Source organism: Physeter macrocephalus, chromosome 17 (assembly GCF_002837175.3).
Source record: "Physeter macrocephalus isolate SW-GA chromosome 17, ASM283717v5, whole genome shotgun sequence".
Classification (NCBI taxonomy): Eukaryota; Metazoa; Chordata; class Mammalia; order Artiodactyla; family Physeteridae; genus Physeter; species Physeter macrocephalus.
The window spans coordinates 14,348,077-14,362,168 of NC_041230.1; the positions used below are offsets into that span (position 1 = coordinate 14,348,077).

Here is a 14,092-nt window from a genome sequence, read left to right on the forward strand (position 1 = left end):
ACCAGCTCTGGGCTGTCCCTCCCCTCTTGGACCTCCATGCCTGCTCCCCGCTGGCCAGAGAGCCTGCAGGGCCTCCCTCGAACACACATCACACGCCCTGCCTGACTCCTGCACCCTGGCTCTGGCCTTGCTGGCCCCCGGCCCGCTCGCTACGACTGCAGTTCCTTCCTTTGTTTAGTCATTCACGTGGCACTATTTCAGGTGCCGGGAAGGAGGCAAGGTCCCTGCCCTCACAGAGCTTACATTTTACCTGGGGAGACAACAAGCAAGTATATATATACTGTTCGGCAGCGATGCGTGGTTCTAGAGAGGCGGGAAGAGAGTGGCGGATAGGTTTGGATGGGGTTATCGGAAAAGCTTCCGGGAAGGGGGAGCGTTTCTGCAGAGGCCTGGATAAAGCAGGAACGCGAGCCTGGTAGGCACTAGGAGAGAGCACTCCTCACCGGGAACAGCAGCAGCGAAGGCCCCCAGTGGGAGCGTTCTCGGAGTTTAGGGAAGGGTGTGCGGCTTTAGGGAAGCCTGTGCGGCTCCCCTCAGCGCCTTGTGGCTGGGAGTAAGTCTGCACCGTGTTGTAAGGGCGGCAGAAAGCGGGGAGGGGTTGAGCAGGGTAATGCCTGCTGGGATTTCCATTTTTCAAGGGTCCCTCTGGGTGGGTGCAGACCAGGCTGTGGCAGAGGCTGGGGCTGGGAGCAGCTAAGAGTTCCTGCAGTTGTCCAGGTGGGAGATGGGGATGAGCCACATGGTCCGGGCTCCAGCTTGGAGGGGAGCCGAGGACGGAGGGGGGCCCGGAGGGGCCGGGGCGGGGCCGGGTTTCAGCAGAGAGCGTGGCCTCCAGTGTCCTGGGCACCGAGGCCCCCTGAGGACTGGGAACCCACCTGCAGATTCAGGAGCATGGGGCCACTATGGCCTGGCCGGGGCTGTAGTGCAGGAGCGGGTGGGCCAAGGTCTGCTGGCGTGGATTGAGGAGAGCACGGGCGGCCAGGACACGGGGATGGGCTGGGTGACTCTTCAGAGGATATATATTATAAAGGGAGAGAGAAATAGATGGCTGGCGAGCACGGGGGGTCGAGGGGAGTGCTTTTATTTATTTATTTTCAAGCCGGGTGAGGTTCCTGTATGTCTGGATGCTGAGAATGATCCTGAGAGGGCAAAATTGATGCTGGAGCAACTTGGGGGGCAGGGGAGGGGAGAAAGGCGAGGGGTGGGGCAGGCCATGCCCAGGTGGAGGGGGAGCCTCGGGTGGGAGCAGCTGTCTAGAGGGGCCCGAGGCAGGAGGGGTCCGGAGAGTGGGTGCTAGGAGGATAGGGGGTGTATTCTCAGTGAAAAGGGAAGCCAGTGTGGGCGTGAGGAGAGACACCCACCTGCTCTGCCAGGCCTGGCTCCGCCTGGCCTTCAGTAAGGCCACCACAGCTCATTGCTACTGGCTGCCATCCTCAGGGCCAGCACCCCAAGGGCTGCCGCTCCAGCAGCCATCTTGTCGTGCTTCCTCCTTGCCCACTTGGCACCTACGAGCCTGGCTCGGCTTAGGGCCTGGTGCTGTGTGCCTTGGGTGTGTGTGTGTGTTTGTGTGTAGGTGTTGGGGACAGGTGGGCGTCCCGGCTCAGGTGAGGAAGAGCCCAGGCCGCTGGGTCTGTGACTTGCAGAGAAGATGGCGGCCTGCAGACACATGGGCAGGGATCCAGTGTCGTCTGGGCCAGATCTCGCACGGATGGGAAGCTCCTCGAGGGCTGGAATTGGGGGTTGGGGGTGTGTCTCCACACCGCTGCAGAGCTTCCTTCCGTGGGCTTCATCCATCTACCGGTTAAACAGACCCAGCTGCCTCTCCTCCCCACTTGTGGTCCAGTGCTCAGGGACAGGAGGGGAGGGTGTGGTTGACAAGCCCCTGTGGTCCTCCAGCGGCCCAGTGAGGGGCTGTTTCTGGGTCACGGGCAGGCCGAGCTTGGACCGGCTTGCCGTGCGCTAATGGGGGTCCTGCCTCTGGGTAGGGGATGCGCCTGGTGGTACTAACAGAAGCCTGCGTGGCGGTGTGTGCTTCTGTCTTTGCAGACCCTCATTTTGGCTGGGGAACAAAACCCTGAAGGTGCCGCTGGCGCTCTTTGCCCTGAACAGGCAGCGCCTGTGTGAGCGTCTGCGAAAGAACCCGGCGGTGCGGGCTGGCTCTGTCGTGGTGCTGCAGGGCGGGGAGGAGACTCAGCGCTACTGCACCGACACCGGGGTCCTCTTCCGCCAGGTGAGCCCAGCCGGCAGCCTCCCACATCTCTGAGTGTGCACTAGGCCCGCTGTGGGCTGTCTGCCCTCCTCCAGCATCAGGCCTGGTGGGCCTGGGCAGCTCTGCCCCCTGGGGGACCCTGAAGAGGCTCTCTGAAAGCAGGCTGAGGCTTGGGTCCCCAGGGAGCCCCCTCTGCCTGGGGCAGGGCTGTCGCCAGCCAGCCTCATCTCTCTCAGGTCAGAGTCTGGAGAGACGATGCTCCTGGGGGAGCAAGCAGGAAAGGCTTTGTGGAGGAGGCAGTACTTGGTGTGAGCCCTGAAGGCCGGCATGAATTCTGACTGGTGGAGCTGGGGATGGGAGTTCTGGGCTCGGGGGTAGTATCCACAGGATTGGACCTCAGAGGGCGGGCTGGGCAGCCTTCCCTGGCCCGGGAGAGGTGCAGATGGGGCGGGCTGAGTTCCTGGGGCCAGATTCTGCCACGGCAAGGAGGACGGGGGCTGCAGAGGTCCTGGGAGGAGGCATGTGAACAGGGTCTGAGGAGGAGTCGGCGGCCCGGGCATTGGTCCCGGCTTGGCCAGCGCCGACCCTGTGACCCTCACTGGGGTTTGGTTTCCTCCTCTGGGAAGTGGTCCAGGGGCTCCTCGAGGTTCTGGAACCCTGTGGGGCAGCGGGTGGCCCAGCTGCAGGAAGCCGGCTTGGATGTGGTGGCCTCGGCTGAGAATCCCTGGCATCACTCGGTTCCCAGGAACAAGAACAAGGACACTGGACGGAGGAGATCACCCAGAAAGCCAGGAGGGCCCTGAGCTGGCCCCACTTTACAGATAAAGAAGCAGGCTCAGAGGGAAATGACTTGCTAGAGGTGGAGCTGGCATTATTTAGAACCCATCTCCCTACCCCAAGTCTAGTGCCGTCTTCTCCCTGCGCTGCCCTGAGTGGACGTCTGATGCGCTGGGAGCTCCCCAGGGGCAGGCAGAGCCGAGCAGACATGGGCGTCCAGCATCCCGGTCAGGGAGGAGGCAGGGGAACCAGAGGGGAGCTAAGTGTGGAGAGCGGATGCTAAGGTGTGGCCTCTGCAGCCGGACAGCGTCCACCCCGCAGGGCACAGGCCGAGATCCACTGCCGGGAGCCACGGCGCAATGTTTTCTGTGGAAAGCACCTCCTACTGCAGGGCTTCCCTCTGCTGCGTCGTTCTTGCAGCTGCAAGCCTGCCGTCCCTGTTGCTGGAGATGTGCAGGTCTAAATAAGTTTTCTCTGACTAGTCTTGATGCTTCTTGAGGTTTCCATAGTCTGTGGCTTAAAAACCCATCTCCTAAATTCAGCTGTTGGCTCCCTTACTGGTGTTATGCAAGAATAATTTTAGAAGAGCGCCTCCTCCACTTCATACCTTTATAATGCTATTTTAGCTCCGTGTTTAATGCTAAACACTGAAGTCATCAGCTGCCCCGGGCGTGGGAGAAGGAAGGAAGAAGTCCTAAATGGAGGAATCCGTTTCTGAGCAGATGCCCGGCCTGGGCGTCTGAGTCAAGGTGGCATCTTGCCTGCCTGCAGGCAGTGGGGGTAGCAGAGAGGTGGGGGGAGGGAGGGGAGTGCGGGCAAGGCGGAGACGGACCCGTGGTGCTCCTGGGCACCCGTGTCTTAACCTGCCCTGTCTGGGACCTGAGGCGGGTGGCCGGTGAGGTGGGGTGAGGCTGGGGCTGGGGCACGGGGCTGAAGCGGGGTCTGAGCAGCCAGCCAGGACGAAGGAGGAGACAGCAGCCTGCAGCTGGTGCCGGGGGCAGAGTGCTGAGGTGGAGGGAGGTGTAAGGCTGGGGGTCAGGCTCCGGGAGCCAGGGAGCCCGAGCTGACTCTCCAGGGTGCGGGGAGGAAAGCGCTCGGTCAGATTCCCCACCTCTCTCCTTGCACCTCACGGGGTGACCTGGGTCCTTGTTCTCGCCACAGGAGTCCTTCTTTCACTGGGCCTTCGGTGTCACCGAGCCAGGCTGCTACGGCATGATGGACGTGGACACTGGGATGTCGACACTCTTTGTGCCCAGGTTTCCTCCCAGCCATGCCACCTGGATGGGAAAGTACGGAGCACCCCGGGGCGTGTGACCGTGCCTGCTGAGCGCTGGCTGGCTGGGGTGGGGGTGGGTGCAGGGCCTGGCCTGCGGGTGGCAAGCGGCGGGGGGCGGGGGGCAGAATTAGCAAGGGGGAGGGTTAGCGGGCAGGCCCGTTAACAGCCTACTGTGGGCCAGAGCCTGTTACCCTTTGCTGGGAAGGGGTGTCAGAGCTGGAGCCACAGACCACGGTCACGTTTGTTCTGAGGTACTATTTATTAATCTTGAAATTCCAGATTCCCAGCTTTGTTAAGATGCCCGTGGCTTTGGCCTGGGTCAGTGGGAGGCAGCCCCTCCGTGGGTGTGGTGGGGAGGGCAGCCTGGGGCCCTTCTCTGAAGCCCATCACCGACGTGCAGTGCAGGGCGTTACCGGGTGCCTCCCGCGTGCCGGCTTCTGGCCTACGCTCTGCGGCTCCCAGGATGTAGGCCCTGCCTCAGCTGGCTCACCTGGGAGACAGGGTCGTGCTCTAGGGTTGTGCTGTGGGAGAAGTGTGAGGCCAGAGGCCTGGGTGAGCCTGAGAGGCTGCCTCCCTCATCATCTGTGGTGCCTGCCAGCGTCAGGGCCCCTGGCCCTGTCCACCCCTCCCGGGAGCCGTTTCTGCCTGCTCAGAGGCGCTGAGGCAGAAGCTGTGCTTAACTGGGGATGCTTGAGGTGATCAGAGGACCCTGCCAAATGCTCGCCGCCTCCCAGCGTGTCATTTCTGCCAGGAGAGTGCTTATTCTGGGCTAATGTATACATTGCAGCCTTTGCTGCCTCGTGGGCCGAAAATGCTCAGTACCGGGGAGGCTGGCGGGTCTGCTGCTGGTTTGAATGATAAGGCATCCGGCTGCTGCAGGGACATTGCTCTGTGCAGAGGGCCAGGGCAGGGCTCCCACACCTCAGCGGGCTTCTCCGGGGAGCGGGTCTGGCCACTGTCGGGCCTCCAGTGCCTTATCTGTGGGACAACGATGATGCCCCTCGTGAGGCATCGCCAGGGCTGTAGTCACAGTGATGGTCACTGTGGAGTGGTTACGTTTGTGACACTGAAATGAGGCATCGAGGGTGCTGGGGACAGGCAGCTTGTAATGTCCACAATATCTGTGGCCATTCCCTATGGAGAGCTGGAATCTCTTCCCTCCTCCCTCACTCAGTCAGGACCTGGGTGACTGCCTCGATGCGTGAACGTGGCCGCGTCACCGCGTGACTTCTGAGGCTAGACTGTAAAGTGTGCTACGGTTTCCACCTGGTTCTCCCTCCTCAAGCCCAGCTGCCACTCAGTGAGGAACCCAAACTCACCCACGTGGAGGGACCAGAGGCCCCGCTGACAGCCAGCACCACCCGCTAGAGTGGGCGACTCCAAGCCCCAGCCCTCTCAGGGCTTTGTTCCAAGCCCCGACCTTCAGAGTCCGTGAACGTGATACGTGCTTTTTTACTCCCCTGCGTGTCAGGGTGATTTGTCACAAAGCCCTGGTAACTGGAGGAGTTTCCTGGTGAGAGTTTAGATCTGGGCTCCGTGAGAAGATTCTCCCGGAGACCTTCCCGCACCTTGAGGCGATCACAGAGCTGTAGCCTCAGCCCGTCCTGCCGGTGGCCCCTGTGTCTGGGCGGCACCCGTGGCTTTGGCGGGGCTGCCCTCTCAGCCTCCCTGTGGCCCTGCCTCTTGGCTCAGGGCGTGCTGAGAGGCCCACTACTCGGCAGTGCTGCAGTCAGAGACGCAGCACTGTGAGACGTGGGCGTGGACAGTGGTGAGTTTCTGTCGGGAGGTGTGGAGGGGCTCTGAGTGCGTCCCCTCTTTTGACCGCTGCTGCTGCTTATGCAGAGCTAACTCTCACGAGAAGTCAGGGAGTGCCTGTCCGTGGGGGAGGGTGGACATCCTCCAGGGCGTGGCCCCTGCCTCGGGGACTCCACCCTCCACTGGGAAAACCTGAGCAAATCTCACCCTGCCTCCCCAGAGCCATCATCTGCGGAGCCAAACAGCGCATGACCTGAGGGTTTTTGTTCTGGCCAAGCCGCACGGCATGTGGGATCTTAGTTCCCTGACCAGGGATCGAACCCGTGCCCCCTGCAGTGGAAGTGCAGAGTCTTAACCACTGGACCGCCAGGGAGGTCCCGACTTGAGGGTTTAAAACCCAGGACCTGATTGGTCAGGGAGCAGCTGTTATCGGTTGGCTGTTCTAGAGCATAATCTCCAATAATACAGGAATGATGTTCTGCACTTTGACCACGGCTGGGTTTTAGAGCCGCTGTTAAAAAGGTCTCGTTTAAAAAAAAAAAAAAAAAAAAAGTCCTCGTTTAGTCTGTCCCTGCTTTGCCAGGGCAGCTGATTGTCTGGTACGGACCTTGGAGGGTACAAATGGGTCTGTAGGAGGGGTCCCCCTCTTGGAAAGTCTCCGTGTACGCGCTGGGCAGGCCAGACTGCGCAAGCTGGTCCCAGCGGGCGTTCCGGCTCTGCAGATAGCTCGCCCCTTGTCTCTTGCTGACCTGGCTCCCCTCCGTGCCCGTCCCCTGCAGGCCTTTCCCTTCCTCTGCTCTGGTGTGACCCTCCCCTAGTCCGCACGTCCTAAGCCTTTGGGAGAGAAGGCAGGATGGGAACAGGGTAGCGGAAGGAGTTGGTTGTCTGGGGCTGGAGGTGGGGAGCAGCCAGATCTGATGTGTGTAGCTGTTTCCAGACGCTCATAATCAGTAGGGTGGGGGCGAGGCTGATGGGATTACCTGGCCTTTGCAGTCGAGACCCACAGGGCTGAACGTTTGACCTTCAGCTCCCCAGCTTCCTTCTGAGTCTCTGTCTGATGGCTTTTGAAAATCCATCTGGCAGACACTGCAATCCAAAGTCATCCAGGGAAACAACACCCCCGTCTGTAGATCTGCCACTTTCCGTATAAACCGCCTGTCCTGTTGTCAGGGCTGCAGACGCCAAGGGGCTCGCGGGCAGCCTGGTGCTCTGCCTGTTCCTCACCCCAGGCCTTTGTGGGGACAGGAGTGTGGTAGCTTCTATTTTGTTTTTATTTGGGGTCTTAGCTGACAAAAGTTTGGTGTCTCTTTGATGTGAGAGTGTTTCCCATCATTTTCGTCAGAATCAGCTTCCGCGGATGGCAGTCTTGGCTGCTGGGGTGTCTGGGGTCCTCTAAGCAGGTGGGAAATTGCCTCTTTGGGCAGTTTCAGCACTGACAGAGGGTGAGCAACTTTGGGCCAGGTTGGACGACCCTCCTAGAACCTTTGGAGCCTTGGCAGTTTTCTGCTCCCATCCCTGGCTGAGGCCTCGGGCTTGGAACGTGAGACAGTGTGGCTGGCCTGGGGTTTGTAGGGAGGAGGGGGCTCTCCCCAGAGCTGAGGCCCCGAGCACTGCACTTTCTGGGATGGGGACTGATGTGTGCTGTGGTGTGTGTGTGTATGTGTCTGCAGTGTGTGTGCATGTGTGATGTGTGTGGGTATGTTTGTTGGGGGGTATAGTGTGGTGTAGTATGTGTGCTGGGTGGTGTGTTTGGGGGGGGGTGGAGTGTGGGAGTGTGTGTGTGTGTGGGGGGGGGGGTGTTTGGGGTGTGCTTTTTCACAGTCACTGCCCCCACCCCATACACACAGCTGGGTCACAGGACGAAGGCTGCCCCAGCCCACCTGACGGCCTGGCCCCGGCTCCCCCGTCTTTAGGGAAGGCGCCCCGGGCACTGATGAGGGGTGCAGGCCTTCCTGAGGAGGGCCAAGGGGATTCCTTTGGCTCTGACCTCAGGCGGTTTGCGGGGAGCCTGACCCCGGTCAGCCCGAGGCCTGGCGAGGCGTTTGGCCCCTCTCCCTGGGTTCTGCTGCCCACGGGCCTCCTCTCCATCACCTCTGCTCTCCGCACCGGCCTCTCTGGGAAGTGCTGCCTCGCCGCCCAGGTTCAGGCGCCTGCATAGCTTTGGAGAGCCCTGCTTTTCTCTAACAAGCTAATAGAGCCTTGACATGGTTGCCGACTTCCTTCTGGGGCAAGTGCCAGGTGCCGGGCTGTGAGCGGGAGGAGAGGCCGCTGCGTTGTATGTGGCTGCAGGCAGGCTCCGGCCGCTGGAGATGGTTGATGACGGCTGTGATTTGGCCCTGTTACTTATTCATTAGCCCCATGCGGGTGGTCAGCTTGCCAGCTAGACCTGCGCTTGGAAATTTCATTTTCTAGAGGGCTCCACCGTGTCTGCACCATGGGCATTAATTGAGAGTCTCCTTCTCACAGGAGGGCCCGCACAGGGTATGGGCACTCGCTGCGCCTGCCCTGACCCTGAGTTCTGGGAAAGGCCTCCCCTGTCGCATGCTGGGCCCAGCTGCCTGTGAAAGAGGCCTGCGTGGGCCGAGTTCCCAGACACTGGCTCCTTCTTGAAGACACAAACCCTTTTGAGTGGGACCCTCCCTCCTCTCTCCTGCCAGAGCTGCCCCTTCCTTTTGAAGGGAAGAGTTTCTGGGGTGGGGTCGGCTTCCCTACTGACCCATCCTCTCCCATCCAGTTGCTTCTACTTGGATCTCCCACATGACGGGGTCTGGCATGAGCTGCCCTACTGGACCCCAAACTCCAGTCAGGGCTCCGTGCAGCCCTCTGTGAGGCTGCTGCCAGCCCGGCACTCAGGTGGCATATAGCTGCCCAGTGACGCCTCCAGCCAGCTCTGTAGGGCTCACATGGACATGCCACTCCTTCTCCTGTCAACCCCTCTGGTGGCTGGCTTGACGTGGTGGCATGGCACACTTACCTCTTAGGGTGACATTTAAATGATTTTTACTATAATTGGCCCCCAAACAGGAAGAATTAGTACTATTCAAACTTAATTATCTCTGCCCTTTAGAAAAAAAAATGACACGCAAAGTGCCAGAAAAGATGCTCCCAGATTTTCGGGTTGTATCTGTCAAATGGTTATTCTTGCTGAGAACCAGGCCTGTGGCTGTTTGGGCGATCTGGGGCCCTTGAGGCCCAGTGCGCGTCGAGGTGGGCAAAGGGCTTTTGGTGAGGCTGGCCCCTGAACTCACTTCCTCCTGGACATCGGGATGGCTTCAGCCGGCTCTCCCATGGGCTGGCTGGCCCTTGCCACTCCTTGGCTCCTGTGGCAGGTGAAGTGGCTCGTGGCTGGTAGGTGAGGGGTGGACAGGCAAGTGCACGGCCCTGGGGCCGCCCACAGATCACAGCTGCCTCGTGTTCTCCTCTCCTTTTCCCCCTCGTCCCCCAACCTCCCCTGGTTCCACCTTGTCAAGACCTTGACCTCAGGCTGAATACGCGGAGATGTTCCCGGGCCTGAAGTCTCCTAGGTCTCTCCTGAGTACTGACTGCCAAGACTCCCAGGTAGGGCAGGCAGGAGCACGTTTCCTGAGGTGTCCTTTGGCAAGACAGCTTGGGAGAGTTAGTGTCCCCGACGGGAGGTGAGGTGAAAAGGTCAGTGTCCAGGCTAATGGCCGAGACGCCCCTCTGTCGGGATCATTGAGGCTGGCCTGGAAAACACGTCCTTGGCTCTTCCTGAATATTTTGGGGGTTTGCTTTTGATGCCTGTCACAGCTGGAGGGGAGGAAGTGACTGGGGACTGGGGGCGAATTGGGGACCTGCTGAGAATTCTGGGCGTCTGTCCTGAGCAGGGACTGGAGCCGGGGCGGCCAGCGTGAATGTGGTGATGACACCAATGGCCCTGCCTCTTGCCTTTCTGGCACGTGCTTTTGTGAATGGCTGCAGGGTCAGCTGTGCTGAGGGTGTCGGTGCTTGGTAGCAAAGGGTCAGCGAGCTCTTTGCAGTAAGCCCTGGAACCGGGGCCTCCAGCATCCAGGCACGGTGCCTGTCATCAGTTCCTGCCCCACGTGGCTGCTACAGGCAGTGCTAACGGAGGCACAGCCTTTGGCCATTTAACTTTGAGTCCCGTCTCAATCACAGAAGCTAATGCAATTGGATCGTACCAATTTAATTAACAACGGGAGCTTGATACTCAGTGCCCGCTGTAGAGAAGCCAAAGGGGCGGTAAAGCAAAAAGGGTTCTGGGGCACCAGGCTGCCGATCTTAGTGGACCGCTGTCTCCCCGGCCTGGCTCGCTGCCTACGGCTGGGAGCTCCCTGCTGCTGATCCCCAGGGCCACCCATCTGTCCCTGGATTGTGCTCTGTTTCCTGGCCACAGTCCGATCTGGGACGCTTGTTTGGGTGGAGAGGAAAACGGTGCAGGGCTCAGAGAGGGGAGTGGGAATCTGTTTCCCGGGTAGCGATGCTGGTTGATCAGTGATGTTTCAGAGGCACGTGGAGCTTGCTTTTAGAGGTGGTCGTTTCCGAGTCCCAAAGTGCTCTCCCTCCGTCCCCTACGGGCCTCCCCAGGTACACTGTCCTTGGCACCTCCACCTGCCTGTTGTCTGCTCACCCTTGAGAGCCCAGGAAGCACAATCTGAAAACCATCTGCTACTTCCTCTGAGGCTTCTTTCAGATCTGACACTTGGTGACTAGAATATCATGCAATCACAGGCAGGACGGGAGTGAATCCCCCATGCTGATGTGGTGCCCACGCGTGGGACGGTGTGTGTGTGTGTGTGTGTGTGTGTGTGTGTGTGTGCGTGTGCGTGCGTGCATGCATGCATCTTGGACACCCTTCCCCCAGGCTGCTAGAGCTCCTGACGTGAGCTCTGTCACCAGCAGTGACACTGACTTATCCGCCTACCAAGAGGCTGGGGGGTGGGGATGGTGCTTGCTGGACCCACCGGCCCTGCTCAGCGCAGCCGTGACCAGGAGCCCTTTGTGAGGCGGGCAAGGGCTACCCAGCCTCCTCCGCCCTGCGTCTTTGTCTTCTCACTGGCCGATTTTTCAGGGACGATGAGTAAGCTTGAATGTTTCTCATCACAGTGAGTAATACTGTTACTGACTTCTTTAAAATGGTAACTTTTAAACTTTTCTTTAAAGAGGCTCTGTGGGGGCCTGGGAGGCAGCTAATTTCATGCCCCAAAGCGTGGGTGGGCTGGCTGGCTGCCCGGTGGGTGGGCAGTAGAGGGAGGTTTGTCCGCAGCTGCTTGCCCCAGGCGGCCAGGGTCACGAGCTCGAAGGGGGAGCAGAGGTTGGCTGGGGGAGGTGGAGGGATGCAGGTGGGGTTCAGCAGTCACTCTGTGGCCCAGTGTCCTCTGCCCTCCGAGCCTGTGTTGGGCAGACCGGCTCGGTGCCAGGTGCCGGCTGGGGCAGGGATGGGCCCGGGGCTTCTTGGCCTGGGCTCAGAAGGCAGCCTGGACCCAGCTGTGGCCAAACCCTGACCCTGGCGTTCCCTGTGCTTCTTTTTGAGGATCCACTCCAAGGAGCACTTCAAGGAGAAGTATGCCGTGGACGACGTCCAGTACACAGACGAGGTCAGTAGTGGCCCACTCCTCCCACTGCAACAGCCTGGCTGGACATCACGGGAGAGCACGGTCCAGCCACCAGCCCCCTCAGCAGTGCCCTTGTTTGGAGAGAGCGGGCGAGAAACATGCATCTCAGACTTCCCTGGGAGGCCCCTGCTTTGCCGGGGCAGTGCCCGACTCGGTCGCCGGTGTCTTGTACCTGGGATGTGGCCGCTGAGCTGCTGGGAGGAAGGATGTCTCTGTGAAGGGCTGATCAGGCTTGGCTGGGCCTTCGCGTGTTGGGAGGCCCTTCCCTCAGGCCCTTACCAGCTGCAGGTGCCTCTGTCAGAAGAGCCCCAGATGGCGAGAGGCCTGTGGGGTGGGGTGGACTTGGAGGGCCCCTGGCTTTAATCCTCTTCCCAGCATGGTTGCCCAGTGGCATGTGGCCTGGGTGGGTATGTGACTGTCCTCCTGGGCCTATGGATCTGTCCCCCGATCCAGGCAGTCAAAAGGGGCTGCCCCTGACTTCCACTGCTGTTAGGGCCAGGCCGTGGCAAAGGTGGGGGCACAGCCATGTGCCCCCCTCGTCTCCTTGGGGGACCAAGTCCCCCCGATACTGCACCACTGCCAGGTGCACAGGAGGCCTCTGCTTGTCCCTGGGTGCTGTCACCGCCCCCATCCTCTGTGCAGATCGGTGCTGGGTAGAACATGAACACTCTGAGGTGAGTGCCTGCCGCCCGAGGTGCAGCCCTGGCCTGGCAGGATCGGCTGCCCGGAGCCCCTCTGTGCCACGTTTCCCCAGACAGAGGTCGTCATACACTAAGAGCTGGGGTGCAGCGTGGAAGCTGCCGGAGGAGCCAGCCAGCTGGAGGCCGAGCAGCCCCCGACCCCACTTCCCCTGGGCAGGACACAGTCTGTGTCAGGGAATGACGGCAGTGGGTGAGGGGCTGCCTCCCAGGGATTGTGGCCAGGCACACAGTGCTGTGCGGAGCTGGTGTGTCTCAGCCCAGCCTGCTCAGGGGCAGACAGCTCACCTTGATGAACACCTGTGCCCAGCCCCCGGCAGGCCAGCGCCAGTGTCATCCTGTGCGCAGGACAGTCGTGCTGCAGGTCTGCTGTCCTGGAAGGCCAGCCCACTTCTCTGTCAGTATCCTATCGATCCTCCAAGCCCTCGTGCAGCCCACGGCATCCCCTACCAGCTCCAGTCCACACTGGCAATCCTTCTTTGGCTCTTGTGACCAGTTGTGGACCCTGGCTGTGTTCTGGTCTGTACCCTGGCCTTTACTGTCTTGTCTTTGTCACTAAGGCCCAGTTCTTTTTCCCCAGAGTTTACGATCACGCTCTCTCCCTGCCCCGTCCCGGGGACGTGTGGACATCAGAGCTGGTTGGGACCCAGGGCTGAACTCAGCAGCCAGGGGCACGGTCTGGTGCAGAAGGTGACTGCACGGGTGGGTAGTCAGCCGTATGGTGGTGCCCAGTCAGGAGGGCCTCGTGGAGGAGTGCACCTTATTTCCATGGGGCCTGTATCTGCAGCACCTTCTGTCTGGCTAGAGCGTGAAGGCAGGGGGGCTTTTGGTGGGTCTTTGTTTTATGTCACGTGATTTCAATACCGGGTTATTGGGGGTGACTCATAGCATCTAAAGAGTCTGTTAATATACACGTGATGTGTTGCATCGACCTCTTTGGGTGTAGGATCTCCAATAGTCTGAACATTTATTTGCACGCCCCTAATGAGGTCATTTGCCACTTACAGTAAGTCCCTTACAAATGAACGAGTTCCATTCCGAGAGCGTGTTCGTAAGTTCAATTTGTAAGTCCAACAAGGTTAGCCTAGGTGCTCAACTAATACAATCGGCTATATAGTACTGTACTGTCATAGGTTTATGATACTTTTCACACAAATAATACATAAAAAACAAACACACACACAAATTCATAAGTCCAATTTGTTCGTTAAGTCCAACAAAGTTAGCCTAGGTACCCAACTAACACAATCAGCTATATATACTGTACTGTAATAGGTTTATAATACTTTTCACACAAATAATATATAAAAAAATAAGGAAAACATTTTTAATCTTACAGTACAGTACCTTGAAAAGTACAGTAGTACAGTACAACAGCTGGCATACAGGGGCTGGCGTCGAGTGAACAGGCAAAAGGAGTTACTGACCGGAGGAGGGAGAGAAGGTGGGAACTGGTAGAGCTGAAGGATCGTCAGCAATAGGAGATGGAGGGCAAGCTGCAATTTCACTCACGCCTGACGTTGATGGAATGTACTTAACACATCTTTGAAAGTTTGCGACTTGAAGGTTCATATGTTGGGGACTTACTGTACCTTGTATTTTTTTTTTTTTCTTTTTTTTTCGTGGTACGCGGGCCTCTCACTGTTGTGGCCTCTCCCGTTGTGGAGCACAGGCTCCGGACGCGCAGGCTCAGTGGCCATGGCTCACGGGCCCAGCCGCTCCGCGGCATGTGGGATCTTCCCGGACCGGGGCACGAACCCGTGCCCCCTGCATCGGCAGGCAGATT

General features: G+C 59.4%; 1 protein-coding gene across 3 annotated transcripts in view; it reads left to right on the plus strand.

Moving 5' to 3' along the window:
* Nucleotides 1-14,092, plus strand: part of PEPD (peptidase D) — a 122,002-nt gene that overhangs the window by 6,333 nt on the left and 101,577 nt on the right. For all 3 annotated transcript variants that reach the window (XM_055078966.1, XM_007126420.2, XM_007126421.4), the window contains 3 exons: nucleotides 2,047-2,230; nucleotides 4,148-4,275; nucleotides 11,527-11,590. In XM_055078966.1, coding sequence (XP_054934941.1) covers nucleotides 4,199-4,275; nucleotides 11,527-11,590 — 141 coding nt within the window. In that variant the 5' untranslated portion in view covers nucleotides 2,047-2,230; nucleotides 4,148-4,198. The remainder of the gene's footprint in view (nucleotides 1-2,046; nucleotides 2,231-4,147; nucleotides 4,276-11,526; nucleotides 11,591-14,092) is intronic.